Raw genomic sequence first — 15,051 nt, forward strand, 5'->3', positions numbered from 1 at the left:
CGCCTCGAATAGGTTTAGCCCACACTGGTAGACAATAAGGCAAAGATAAACATTCTTTTCACTCCACGCAGTCCTCTTGTTGTGAGTAATTAAGGCTACTTAACATGCATTGTGATGTGTTATCCCTGAATCTAAAGCACCTTTGGCTGATGGAAAGCTTAGAGCACTATGTTCATGACCTACTGTTTAGTCAACAAAGTTAGGGGAGTGGCAAATACGAACAACATGAAAAGAGAAACCGGTAGCGTTGAAAGTTACCTCGCAGTTTGCACCCCAATAATACAGTGAGCTAATCATTTAATACGCTGCTTATGCCTCATTAAACAAGTGATAATCTGATATATATAACCATACACACTTTTACTGGTCAGGACTGGTAGAGACCAGTATCACCTGAGGAATGGAATGCATTGGCGTATTTTAATTGCTAAGTGGATGATCCAGGGATTATCCCTCATAAGATGTTATTGTCTTGGAAGCACACAAAGATATCTTTTGATCTCAATGGAGTTTAATCTACTGCTGTCTCTCCCATCTCAATAGCCCGGTCGCTTTTGTCTAAACAAACTTGCCATCAACACATAATTGAAATGAATACCTGTACCAATAAGAGGTTTTCATATGCGGATTCCTTCTACATACAGCGTGCTGTTGACTAAGCAGACGTCTGTGGATTTGTCTAACAGTAATGGTTTCAGTCTGACCTCATTTATCGCTGACATTTGACCTTTATGGCTACAAGTTTATTTTTATGATTTATGTCCCTGTGTTAGTATCATTTTATATGATATATATATATATTTTTTTTTTTTCTCTTTAAACGGATAGTTCACTTTAAAATGAAAATGTTGTCATCATTTATTCATCCTCATGTTGTTCTAAACCTGTATGATTTCTTTTTTCTGATAAACACAAAAGAAGATATTTTGAGAAATGATGGTAAACACACAGCAGATAGTGACCATTGACTTCAATAGTAGGGAAAAAAACATATGATGGAATTTAATGGGTACTGTCAACTGTGTGCTTATCATCATTTATCAAAATATCTCTTCATCATTTATCTCAATACTTCCAAAATATTTTTTTCCTACTATGGAAGTCAATGGTCACTTACTGCTGGGTTTTTACCATCATTTCTCAAAATATCTTCTTTTGTGTTCATCAGAAAAAAGAAATGTATACAGGTTTAGAACAACATGACGATGATAATGACAGAATTTTAAAGTGAACTATCCCTTTAATCCACATGTGACATATTTTATTATAAAGCCAAATGCCTTTTGTATATTATAAGTAGCCTATATTAAACTCCAGCAACACCAGGATGATGTTCAATACCTTTACTCATTTGTGAGTAAGGTAAACCCTGGCTTATCATTGATCAAGATGTGTTAATGGCTGGATTAAATCTTGTTTTACAACTGGATTATACTCATTAACAAAGAATTTGCTAATGTGATGGCCCTCTCCCCCCTGGTAAGGGGGTTTAAAAGTGACCGTGTCTTCTAGTATTGTCTGGTAAATTTATTCAGAGGTTCTGTTTAAGGAACTAAGTTATCCAACCTAGAAGTACACTCAATAAGTAATATTTATATAACATATATTACTTATTAAGTGCACTGTACTTTGAAGTTGGATGTCCCCATCTTTAGCATCCTTTGGATGTCTTGGTGGTGTGGCTGAAGGTTAGACTTTTTATTGGGCATTAGATTTTTTACCTGTGTTACCTGAAAGTTTGTTACCTGTGGTTTAAAGTGAAAAGCAGTACAACATGCTTATGCAAACAAACAGACTGTTGCGTTATAGAAACCTTTTAACCCTCACCAGTCGACACGAAAGACACAGGACATTGTTATTGAAATAAGAGAAAAACACGTCTTCAGAATCTTGTCTGCTCGGGATCTAATTGTAAATCCCGCCTTGATCTCGCAAACTATACTAAGTTTATGACGCAAAAAGTCTCCTAAGGTCTCGCGCAACATTTAGATAGATAGATAGATAGATAGATAGATAGATAGATAGATAGATAGATAGATAGATAGATAGATAGATAGATAGATAGATAGATGTTTCCACTTACTACGTAATACGTAAAGAAACCAAAACACAATAAAGATACATTTTGTTATCCATTTAAAGTTTTTAATTTCTTAAAATATATTTTTTTATTTTAATTGTAATATTATATCACTGTATAATCTTCCCATAATGCTGCCTGTAGGCATTTTTGAGTGGGATAAAGCCCATAGATTTAATATCAGGAATGCGCCACAACAAATCCGACCCATTAACACAATCATAACGTTGACACGTTTAGAAGTTTGACTGGAGAAACGCGGCGCGCTTCAATGGACTCGCACATGACAGGCGTTGTGACATCACCAGGCAACAAAAAGCCTCGCGCACGGACAGCGCAACTCTCCAATCAATTGCACAGACGCGGCGCGCGACGCACTCGGAGATGACGCTCCCATACAGCGACTGCTCAAGCAGCGACAGAAAACTTCACAAACTTAAAAAATGACACATCCAGGAGCCTCTGCTGTTTCGCTGTCGGGTTTGGGATTGCTGCCGTTGACCTGAGCATTTGCCCATTTTATTTTAAAGTTGTGCTAAAGTTGCGTTTGAAGTGTTGCACGAGTATGAACAAGAAGAGGCGAGCAGAGTTGCTGCGACTCTCTGTCGTGGGATAAAAAAATCGTTTGTGGATTAAAACGCGAATTCATGAGGAATTTAAGAGACGACGAGAACGAAGACCGGGCACAGCGCTTGCACCCTCGGTAACTATGTAACATTTTACTTGTCATAATGTATCTCTGTGCAATGTCTAAAGAATGCGATTGTTTTAAAACAAATGTTTAACTTCAAGCTTGCCTGAATGTGTTTTACAACCTCTGTTTACAACTTGTACATAACTTATTTTTTATTTATAAAGTCTGTACATCAAGATCTGCAAAATGATTTATAAGCAAACACTTTTCGCCGCTTCCTTATCATCCGATCTCTTTGTCGTCTTTGTTGCTTGGGTTGTTTTGCGTAAGATCTACCACCTGTAGCCTCACAAGTCGCCCTCTCCTCGCCAAAATTTCTCGTTCCAGACCTTTTGAAGACTTTCCTTTCATGCCTAGCATTGCGCGATCTAAAGGCAGACCCGTGCACCCCCACCCAGACGCTGTTCTCTTATCTCCCTTTAATTGCAGACTCCATGTCTGCTGTCTTCTTGACTCCCTTCTTTCGATTTCTTTTGATTCCCCCCTTTCCTGTTTCATCCCGTTTGTCTGACATCCGCTTTGGAGTCTCTCGCGCCGAGATAGCGCACGGATCAATCTGTTATATAGCCCGAGGCGGAGATAGTCTTTAACTTTATTATTCGTTCATTACCTCAAAGTAAAACAACGAGTAAAACATCCCTAAAAATACAAATCTCTGGATAGCTTTGATGCAGCCTCAGGTTGAATGCGCTCTGAGATTTTTTTCTCCATTCCAGGTAGTTACAGTTACAGTTTTAAGCTGCGATGTTGTGAGTGCGCACAGTTTTGCTTACTCAGAAGTGTTTTTAGGATTTAAACGAATAGGTCATCCCTATTAAGCAAATATCAGATAATAAACTCACATGAATGCTTGAAGGTTCAAACCTGTCTATGGATGATCCATGAACCATTGCGCCCCTAAACCAGACACTTAACCCAAGGTCTCTCCAGGGTCTCTTAGTTGTACCGTAAGTCGCCTAGGATGAAACGCATGAATTAAATGACAACTTTGTACGTTTGCAGTGTTGGTAATGGGAGGACTAATTCATGTTCCCTGTTTACAGGAACTGACTGATCATGGTCGCCGTGGTCCGCGCTTTCACGGTGCTGTTGCTCGGTCAGGTGTTGCTGGGAGGTGCCGCTGGACTCATTCCGGAGATCGACCGACGGAAATACGGTGATTCGGGGAGACACGCGACGGAGCGCACCGACACAACCTTCCTGAACGAGTTCGAGCTTCGTCTGCTAAATATGTTTGGACTCAAGCGAAAACCCACACCGAGTAAATCGGCCGTGGTCCCTCAATACATGCTGGACTTGTATCATATGCACTCTGAAAGCGATGACCCGCACGCACGGCGCCCGAGGAGCGCAATGGGGAAGCACGCGGAGCGCGCGGCGAGCAGGGCGAACACAATCCGAAGCTTTCATCACGAAGGTGAGGGTTCATTTTTCACCTGAAAATCAGTGCTTTTCTCTGTGTATTTGTTTGATGTATAGACTACAGCTTTATTTCGAGTGTATTTAAATTTACTATTCGAGTTTGCGGGTTTTCTTTGATCTCTATTTAACCTCAATCTATAATTTACGTGGAATGATGTGACGCAACCGCTGGAAAACTATTGACATTCCGCAAGCAGCTCCCACTGTTATTAAAGAGGCAAAAAACTGGCGACATTACCCAAAATAATTGATAGTGTTCGAGTGCACTCAGTAGTTTTCCAGACAAACGTGGAGATGCGTTCACGTGCTTGTTATTTACCAAGAATCTGCAGATTACAGTAGCAAACCTCATGGAGACATCCGGGATGATGTTTGCACAGAAAAGATTTGTTGCATGCCCGTTTGCTAGCTGAAGAAATTAAATATGTTGTTTTTGCATCTCAGTGTTTAGACACACACACACACACTCTCTCTCTCTCTCTCTCTCTCTCTCTCTCTCTCTCTCTCTCTCTCTCTCTCTCTCTCTCCTTGTGTGTGTCCAGTTTTGCTCAGGTCTTTATCACACACCCAAGTAATTCTACCCAAACTACTTGAGACAGTTTAGGATTGTGGGTGGCCTTGTTGAACGGGCAAATTTAAATTCACTGGAAAGACCTATTTCTTTTTCTGATGAAATCCAAACAAACCAAGTGTGATCAGGTGCCGTGTCAATTAAGTCTATTGGGTGTGTTATGTGATTTAAATGATCCAAGCAACATGCCCTCTCTTGCTCTGGATGAATTGTGCGTGTGAAAATGACTTGTTTCTAAAGGTCAACCTAACCTGTGCCACAGAGACACACTTTTCTAAGGCTGCGTGTCTTTATTACTTTGATGCTGTCATAGGTATTGCTTCTAAAGGATTTCTAGCAAAGTCCCATTTGCACGCTAACATGCTGTTTTGTGGAAAAGAGTGCTTTTTAAGAGGAGGGATCCATACACGAGTGATTACGGGTTTTTTTGGGGGGCGGTCCTGTGAAACGGCACAGATTTGAATGGATGACATCCAGTGGTTGAGCTGACACATTGCAAACAGCACTTGTGATGTTTACGTTTAGACAAACAAATTAAAGGTTTCTCCATTGACACCCATGCTATGCTCATGCCCTCTGTAGTAATTTAGCACCTCCCATGCCTCAGGTTTGAAATCAAAATTTTCATCACATTCCTTCGCAGTGCGTGTTTTAATATTACGTAATGATTTCACTTTTACACATGGCATCAAGTAGTGGCAAAACCTGTTAACTTTGCTTTGGTGTCGGCCCCATAGTTTGAAGTGTGGAGTGATGCTTAGGCGTGATATGCGAGGCAGGTAGGTGTCAAAAATGTTCGATTTGCCATTTGTTGTTGCCACCTCGTTTTAGCGTAACGTACAAACAGATATTAGGAATGTCAATACGCTCATAACTGTGGCTGGCTGTGTTAGACAAGCCCGAGCAAGTACAGTCACTCCCCCTCAAGACGGATCGACTGAGGGAATGAAAGGAAAGGTGAAGAAAGGCTCACGAAAAGAGGGAAAGAGAGCACCGGGCTTTCCCACATCAAATAAAGCGTGCTTATCTTCCACAGGCTCTTTGTGATTATGAAGCAGATAGGTTGGATTATTGGGAATGGAATTTCCAAAACGTCTCTTTTCAAAAGAGATTAAGGTGTAAGTCGTTTTATTTTAAGGCATTGAGTTGTAGGAGTAGCTGTTCCTATCCTGATTGCAACCTTTATCGAATAAAGACTTTGGAAACAAGAGAATGCTGTCACTCCACGGCAGCACAAACAGCCTCCCGCTCGCAGCTAGCCTTTCATTTTAAGAGCGTTTTAACACCTGGTCCTAACGTATAATCTCTCACTCAGACCAGACAAGAAAATGCTGAGTGGAAAATCCTATTCAAAAAGTCAGGTTTCAGCCTGAAGTGTAAATCTAATCGCGTTAAGCTCGGATTCACCTCTCTTCAGTGAACAATATTCTTTTTTTTAAGCCAAACTGCTGCTACGATGTAATATGTGTCTAACGGTGTGATTTTTTTTTTCTTGTCATTTCACCAGAAGCTTTGGAGGCACTGTCCAGTCTGAAGGGAAAAACGACACAACAGTTTTTCTTCAACCTGACCTCCGTTCCCATCGAGGAACTTATCGCGGCCGCGGAGCTGCGAATTTTCAGGGACCAGGTCCTCGGCGACGCCTCCCCGAGCAACGGCACCAGCGCGGGGGGCTTCCACCGTATAAACATTTACGAGGTGTTCAGGCCAGCACTGGAACCCTCCAAAGAACCCCTTACTAGACTTCTTGACACCCGCTTGGTGCAGGACTCTCACACGCGCTGGGAAAGCTTCGACGTGGGCTCCGCCGTGGCGCGCTGGGCGAGTGACTCCCGGCACAACCACGGCCTCCTGGTGGAGGTGCTCCATCCGGAGGAGACGGACAGCAACCGGAGGAGACACGTGAGGGTGAGCAGATCCCTTCACGCTGATGAGGACTCATGGGCGCAGGCCCGGCCCCTGCTGGTGACGTACAGTCACGACGGTCAGGGCACCGCCGTCCTGCATTCGAACAGAGAGAAGCGACAGGCGCGGCGAGGGCCAAAGCAGCGCCGGAAAAACCACCAGCGCACTAACTGCAGGCGGCACGCCTTGTACGTGGACTTTAGCGACGTGGGCTGGAACGAGTGGATAGTTGCACCGCCCGGCTACCACGCTTTCTACTGCCACGGTGAGTGCCCCTTTCCGCTGTCGGACCACCTCAACTCCACCAATCACGCCATCGTCCAAACGCTGGTGAACTCGGTCAATTCCAACATACCCCGAGCCTGCTGCGTACCCACAGAACTCAGCCCAATATCTCTCCTCTACCTGGATGAATACGAGAAAGTCATCCTAAAAAACTACCAGGACATGGTGGTAGAGGGCTGCGGGTGCAGATGAGAGCTAATTCTCCCCAATGAAGACTTTTATTTATGCAACAGAGCTATTTTGGAGGAAGAAAAATATATATGAATATATTTATGTTGACCGAGAGAAATGGGAAAATAAATATTTTAATGAGATCGCTCACTTTTTCCAGTGGTTTTGAAGATGTTTTTTTTCCCATGTACATTTCAAAACAAGTGCAATGGCACATGAAGTATAATGCTAAGATTTTTATGACATATTTATTGCATAACCACTTTATTTGTAAATGATGTGTATTTATCATGAAAAAATATATGATCTTCATTCAGCGAGCATCTGGAAATACATTATTTGAAACAAAAAAATAAAACCTGGATGATGAAGTTCACTTTAAAAGTCATGATATAACAAATATTCAGTTGTTTAGATTTTTTTAGATATTCGGTTACAGTGCATTTTTCTCCTGGTGTTATGTCTGGATTTCAGATATAATCATGCATACTTAAAAGTTGATAAGCTGATTCATTAAGTACAGAATTGGTGACATGCCATAAATAAGCATGTTGTACATAATCTTAAAATGCCACAAAGACGGAAATTTAACTCATGTTGATGTACATTCCATCTCTAAATCTCGGCAGCATTACCGCACATTAACATTTTTGGCACCATCAGCCTTGGGATAAAGTCTGGGTCACTTAAAGGGGTCATATTATGAGATTTTTTTTTAAGATGTAAAATAAATCTTTGGTGTCCCCAGATTGTGTATGGGAAGTTTTAGCTCGAAATACCCCACAGAAAATGTATTATAGCATGCTAAAATTGGTGCGAGCAAAAAGCCGTTTTTTGGGTGTGTCCTTTAAAATGCAAATGAGCTGATGAAACGCAAACAATGATCGCAATGATGGTGGTTTGTTGAAATTGAAACTCAATTGTGCTGTCAAAAAGTCTTTTTCTCTCTGAACTAAATGGCAGTGCCGTGGTTGGATAGTGCAGATTAAGGGGTGGTATTATTGTGATTAGACCTACGTCACAAAACATGCAAAATCCGAACGACCTAATTTTTCTCATGCTTGCAAAGAATGGTTTACCAAAACAAAGCTACTGGGTTGTTCTTTTTTAGATTTTATAGTTTGATAGAAGCATTGGGGACCCAATTAAAGCACTTAAAAATGAAAAAAGTCAGATTTTCACGCTATGACCCCTTTAAAAGTGAATGGTGCCATTTGGATCAATCACAGCAGTTTACAAGATAGACAAAACATTAATGCATTTTATCTAAAACGACTTGCAGTGCATTTTAAGGTATATGTTTTAAGTGTGTTTTCTTGGTTCGAACCCACAACCTTTTGCATTGTTAATGCAATGCTGTACTAAAGAACAATTGTTTTTTACATCAAATTTAATTAATCAATCACAAAATGCATGGTATGTATGGAAAAAGGAAAACAATTCAGTTACCATAAAGCCTGTTAAAGGCCGAGCATCTTTAACATTTTTAGAGTAAATATGAGTGTTTTACATTCTGTGTTAGTTTGTCATTGTTTTATCCAAACCACAGTATTGGTATGGAAAACTCGACAGCCTCTGCGGTTTCCATTCAGCAGCATTTCAAGCAACCCCAGAAGAAACCGTTTCCATGCACAGAATGAATGCTTTTAATGAAAATTACATTTCATGCAACAGTAAAAGCTTACTTCCTCCATCCAGTGCTCTCGCTGAATGGGAAAACTTTCTCAAGGAGTGTTAGATTTAATAGTTTGTCTTTAAAGAGTCCATAAAGCTTTAATTGAGTTGTATGCCACTGCCGTGTTTCACGTTCAGCACACATTTCCCCTGAGCCTACTGCTCTGTCAGTCTATAAGTCATGACCCTTTGACTCTTTTACTACTCAATAGATCAGAGGGAGACTATAGAAAGGTCAGGGTCAACTCAAGACAGTCCCAAAAGACAGCCATAAAACATTTTAGTTTTCAGTTAGGCCAAATAACTACACTAGTGGCTGTACCTCGGCTGGTGGGTCATTCACCAGATTTGTACATGTACGGTCATGTAAGTCCTACATTGGAGTATGCTTACAATTTCAGTAAAAATCATATACGTTTTATAATCAAAATAATACAACTAAGTCAGTATAGGGGGTTTAAAATAATTTTTATAATTTGGTTTCAACAGATGTTGCCCATGTCTCAATCCAAAAGCTGCTTTCTGCGAAGGTCACATATGCAGGCTGCATTCGTCATCAAGTCTGGTTCATTTAAGTTAACTGAGCATTACATTCGCAAGTGATAAGCATATTACAACAGTTTACAATTAACTAAGAATAATAATAACTTTATAATTCTTGATGACCTATGCAGCCTAGAAATGTGACCTCAAGAGGCTGCAGCCTTCAGATTGAGAAACGTCCGTAATCTTTACTGAAACCTCCCTAAGTGCTATACACTCACATTGAAATATGGCAATTTATTAAGAATGATTTCATGTCTATCTTTATTTTTTCATTTCTCTGACTGAAATGTTTTAAACAAATATGTTTTCTTTTGGGAATATTTTTTAAAGGAAAACACCACAGTTTTTCAATATTTTACTATGTTCTTACCTCAACTTGGATGAATTAATACATGCCTGTCTTTTTTCGCTGCGTGCATTGCATCTTTGCACAGTGCGTTGTGAATGTGTTAGCATTTAGCCTAGCCCCATTCATTTCTTAGGATCCAAACAGGGATGAATTTAGAAGCCACCAAACACTTCCATGTTTTCCCTATTTAAAGACATGAGTAGTTACTTAAGTATATATGGTAGCACAAAATAAAACGTGGTGATTTTTTAAGTGGATAAAATGAGAACTAACCAACTTAGTTTGCAGCACTCCGACCTCTGGCACAGTAACATCATCACTCCTGTGAACTTGTCTTTAAATAGGGAAAACATGGAAGTGTTTGGTGGCTTCTAAATTCATCCCTGTTTGGATCCTAAGGAATGAATGGGGCTAGACTAAATGCTAACACATTCACAACACGCTGTGCATAGATGAAGTGCACGCATTGAAAAAGATAGGGATTTATTAATTTGTCTAAGTTGATGTAAGAACATAGTAAAATATTGAAAACGGTGGTGTTTTCCTTTAAATTGGTTATATTCATCATCATCATTCAGGAAGTGACATCAGTTTGGTGGGAAAACAACAATCACTATTTGAAATTGATTTTGTGGTATTTTTTATTTTGTATTAGTTTGTCTTTAACTCAGTGCTGCAGTCTTAGTGCTTAAAAAAGGTAAAATTACCTGCAGGTTAATGACATGTTCACATTTTATGTTGGAATGACTTATCAGCTGAAAACCCAAAAGCCCTTAATTTTTTAAATCGGACAGTGTGAGTTAAAAATATAAACGTTTTTATTCATATGAAGTTGTAATTGTGAATGGTGACGGCACATATGTGGTTTGTTCGTTTTTTTACTGTAAACAAAAAAGAGAGATTGACAGGCGTAAGCTAGCAAACTACATTTCCCATAATTCTCTGCACAAGGGTAATTATGCGCTCTTCATTTTTTTTTCACTTTTAAAGGGGTCATAGCATTAATTTTTTTAAATGCTCAAAATATTTCTGTGTTTGCAAAACGTGATAAAAATAAGAGTTATTAAAAATCATCATTGCATCATTTTACTTGCTCAAAACCATGTGAGCACGCATCATGTCTCCAAACCCGTGTAAACTTCCCATAAGGAATACGTGTTTTTGAACGCGTAAGCTCTTTATCTAAATCATGCTAGATTGCATTATTTTTTCCTTTGTGAGAAATAAACAAAGTTATTTAAATAATACGCTTTACATGCCTGAGCTTGCTTAAAACTATTTCTGAAAATATAGCCCACATGAAAAAATACGGTTGCATTTACTATAGCAAACTGTACTGTAGTATATTAAAGTAATTATTCTAGAATTGTATGCTATAGTATTAATTGTAAACTACGGTATTCTGTAGCATTAATTATTATAATTGATAAACTGTAGTAATTATCTAATATTTACTATAGCGAGGTTCAACAGCACTATAGTATCCAGAGGTCTCATTTATAAAACTTTACGTAGGATCCTTACTAAAAGTGTACATATGTACAAAAGCCAAAAATGGCGTAGGTCAAAAATACTACGACTTATAAAACAAAGCAATGTTCCCTTTATAAGTCACAGATCACCTGCAAGTGTGCGTACATGAATCATCCAAATATACCACCCTGCAAGCCCATTCTCCCATTAAGTTTGTTAAGTTTGATCACAACCTTTGCGTGGGAACTGGCGTACGCACGTTTCGAGCACCGTTTTGTGCTTACGCACATTTTATAAATGAGACCCCAGGAATTTTACTACAGGTCCCTACTTTTCTAAGAAATTAGATGTATTTTTTTTACTTTAATTATTCCCATAGAGCTAAAATAAGCCTTTTAAAAAAAGCAAGCAACAGGAATAATGTGGGTCATTTGCATTTAACGCATTTCAAAGAAGGAAATGAGATTACTTGTTTAATACACCAGAAAATAAAATTATGCTACACACTAACTATCTATCTTAAAAGCACAGCGTAAACTCAGGTTCCACGTTAAAAGCCTTTTAACAATGAGGATATCCACCGAGGACACACCTTAGTGACTCTAATTCAAACAGAACAGACAGTTTGACCAATTTTCTTTTTAAAGCTTCAAAGGTTGAGAAATACAACCATATGGCTCTCCAAGCAGCAGCCTGCACGGCCATTGGTTGGGAGGGATTCACTTTGGCAGGGAACAATAATTTGATTGGTCTCACTTTATGCAAACCACACCGAAAGTATCTGTAGTTCCTCTGACCAGATTCATACGGCATCAGAATCCGATTTCCAGATTTCTGGCGGTCGGCATTTGGAAACTATGCAGCGTGCACCTTTGATGAGGGGAACCCGACCGAGCTGGGATACGACTGCTGGCCTCGTGCCAGAGGGACGCTGAAGTTCGGACTGAAGGGTCTGCGGCCGATCGGAAAGCCTTTGTTATGCCACAGCGGCTCCCTAATTTGAGAGGAGGTTCACTACGCCTCTTTGAGAAGCGTCCGTGAAATAACGTCCAGCACACTTGGAAACCGAGCGTGTGTGGAGGAGTTCAAAAACATTTAAAAGCCACGCATCCACATGATGGTGAAGTACGAAAGAAACATACAGAAATGACTTTTCCAGAGTGAAACCCAAAATGATGGGTCTAATTTTTTATGTTCCTTTAAAGAACACATTATTCTATTGCGTTATTAAAATTTATTGTGTGTGCGCCTGGGGGTTGGGTTTGTGGAAAGGGGGACAGAATAAAGGCCCTATGTCTGTTTGTGAAGGCCAGGCCAGCTGAATGTTAGGAAATGACTCAGTTGTATTTATGAAGTCTTGTGTTTGTTTGTGATTTTTTCCACTTCTGCTCCTGGAAAAGCAGATTATTTGCACATCCACCGGTTAAAGCGGCAGAAGATCTTTGAAATGGATTCATTTCTACAGGCAGCCGGTGGACGGGAGCCACGTTCCTTGCTTGGTTAAGTTAACCCGAGGTGTCATCGGAAAGTTTTGTTGCCACCTGTGTTTTCCTTCTGAAACCCTTATAGGTTGTGGTGTTTGCTTAAGCAAGCATCACTAATGCTCAAACTTAGAGTTTGGGATTTGAACAAACCCATCACTCTAAATATTAAACTTTGGTGTATAACACATCCCACACTGTTTGTGCTACAAGCATAAATGATGCCTCAAATCGTGCGGTGATGAGGAGTGTTAGTACTTTTCTAAGCAACACGTTGTTTCATTTTTAACTGGCGGATGATAAATTATTCCCATAGGCTTACATTAAAGCATAAACCAGAGACCACCAGGGGCAATATTTACATTTTTTACATAAACATTTTATGCATTTGCCAGACGCTTTTATCCAAAGTGACTTACAAGCTATAGATTTTTATCAGCAATTGGAAACACTATAACAATATATATATATATATATATAGGTAACAGTGTACTAGTCAGTGGCGTAGCGTCAGGGCATGCAGGTTATGCACGTGCAAATGGGCCCGGGCCAATAGGGGGCCCGGCCCTGGGCCCCCCCAGCTTTTAATTACATTTTTTTCAATTTTATTTTTATTTGCAGCAGCAATAAATATATTTTTGTATGCATATCTTGTGTAGTGATTTCTTATTTCTCCATAATGTCTAATTTCTTCGTCATTTCTTGTTTGCGTTTATTTTTTTTTGCACTCCGCGGCTGCCGTAGACTAATACACCATAATTTTTTGTACATGACGCATTGCAGCGCCAAAAAAAAGAAAACATAGTGTGAGAGATTACTATAGCGGTTATCTACATGAACATTAAGGATGCATGGACAAATATAAACATAAAAGTGGGGCCTCAAAGAGAAAAGAGAAGTGGAGAAGTTAGTCACGAGTCAAAAACTACCCAAAACATTTTGTTAATCTTTATTTAAATCTACCCTTTAAAGTAAAAAAGTAAAGTAAAAATATTTAACTACCTTATTAAAAGTTTATGTTGTTAACAGACCTGCGCGCCACAGTTAACAGTGCCAACGGGCAAGGTTGGGGGGGGGGCTCTGGCTTAAGGTTGCCCTTAAATTTTTTGCATATGGGCGCGGGACTCTTATAAAATATTATAAAAATATACAAAACAGGAAAGGTTTATAAAGTTTTCCGTAATACGTTTTCAAGTAATACAAAAGTTACAACAAAAGGATGAATGCAGAAAAAGTAGACAAAAGTAAACAAATATATAATTTACAGTATCGTTTAAAAAGTTTTAGATCACTTATTCATTATATCTTTATATTTTTCCACATTTTAGAGTAATAGTAAACTCATCTAAACTATGGAATAACACAAATATAACTATGAAAACTTTGTTGTAACTCTGTTATTTTTGCTCGTTTTCAATTTAGTCACCCTGTGTATAGAATGTACAAATCTTAATCATGGCATTTTATCAACAAGCTTCTTGAGGCAGGGTTGCCAGGTTTTCACCGAAAAAAACCTGCCCAATTACTACTCAAAACTAGTTTTGAGGGGGTCCTCTGGTAAAAATCTCATTCTGGCAGGGTTCATCTGCTAAAATTTGCATTCACTGGGCTAAAAGTCACACTTTTGGGGTCGCTTTAACTTGTGGGAACAGTGTCGAAATAGCCCGCAGACTTGGCAACCCTGTCATGAGGTTTATTCTGTGCTCATATTGGAAGCTTTTTCTCCATTATTCAGTCAAAAAAATCATGGTTTTAATATGTTGGCACAATATATGTTGCCACTTAATATGTTGGCACAAGTATAATATATATACATATACACATATACATACATATATACACACAAACACTTGTGCCAACTTGTTAACATATTAACCTAAATGTTTTGTTATGTAAATATATAATATGTATAATATTAATGTGTTATACAAATACAATTATACATATTATATATTTACATAACAAAACATTTCAGTCAAGTGTACTAAAACTCTTGAACGGTAGTGTATTAAAGGGGAAATATCATGATAATCTGACTTTTTCGATTTTTAAGTGCTATAATTGGGTCCCCAGTGCTCCTATCAACCTATAAAATTTGAAAAGATCAACCCAGTAACTTTTTGGTAAACCATTCTCTGCAAGCATGTAAAAAAATTATTAATTGAAATATGGCTCCCCTTGTGATGTCAGAAGGGGATAATACCACCCCTTAATCTGCACTATCCTACCACGGCACTGCCATTTAGTAGAGAGATCAGCTCATTTCCATTTTAAAGGACACACCCAAAAATTGCACATTTTTGCTCACACCAACAAAGTGTCAATTTTAATTTGCTATAATAAATGATCTATATGGCATTTTGAGCTAGAACTTCACATTTGTACTCTCGTCGCGGGACA

General features: G+C 39.1%; 1 protein-coding gene across 1 annotated transcript; it reads left to right on the top strand.

The window, feature by feature from the left end:
- The first annotated feature begins 2,443 nt into the window (after positions 1 to 2,443).
- On the top strand, positions 2,444 to 7,488 carry bmp2b (bone morphogenetic protein 2b). Its single transcript, XM_065256354.1, has 3 exons — positions 2,444 to 2,783; positions 3,818 to 4,191; positions 6,275 to 7,488. Exons 2-3 carry the CDS (start codon positions 3,831 to 3,833, stop codon positions 7,147 to 7,149), a joined length of 1,236 nt encoding a protein of 411 aa, XP_065112426.1. The 5' UTR covers positions 2,444 to 2,783; positions 3,818 to 3,830; the 3' UTR covers positions 7,150 to 7,488.
- Positions 7,489 to 15,051: the final 7,563 nt, after the last annotated feature.

This window comes from Paramisgurnus dabryanus, chromosome 12, assembly GCF_030506205.2.
Source record: "Paramisgurnus dabryanus chromosome 12, PD_genome_1.1, whole genome shotgun sequence".
NCBI classification, from domain to species: domain Eukaryota; kingdom Metazoa; phylum Chordata; class Actinopteri; order Cypriniformes; family Cobitidae; genus Paramisgurnus; species Paramisgurnus dabryanus.

Excerpts from the sequence above, each read along its gene's own strand:
- bmp2b (XM_065256354.1), top strand. The coding sequence starts at position 3,831 with ATGGTCGCCGTGGTCCGCGCTTTCACGGTGCTGTTGCTCGGTCAGGTG. Across the intron at positions 4,192-6,274 it reads CCGAAGCTTTCATCACGAAG|AAGCTTTGGAGGCACTGTCC; the intron begins GTGAGGGTTCAT and ends TCATTTCACCAG.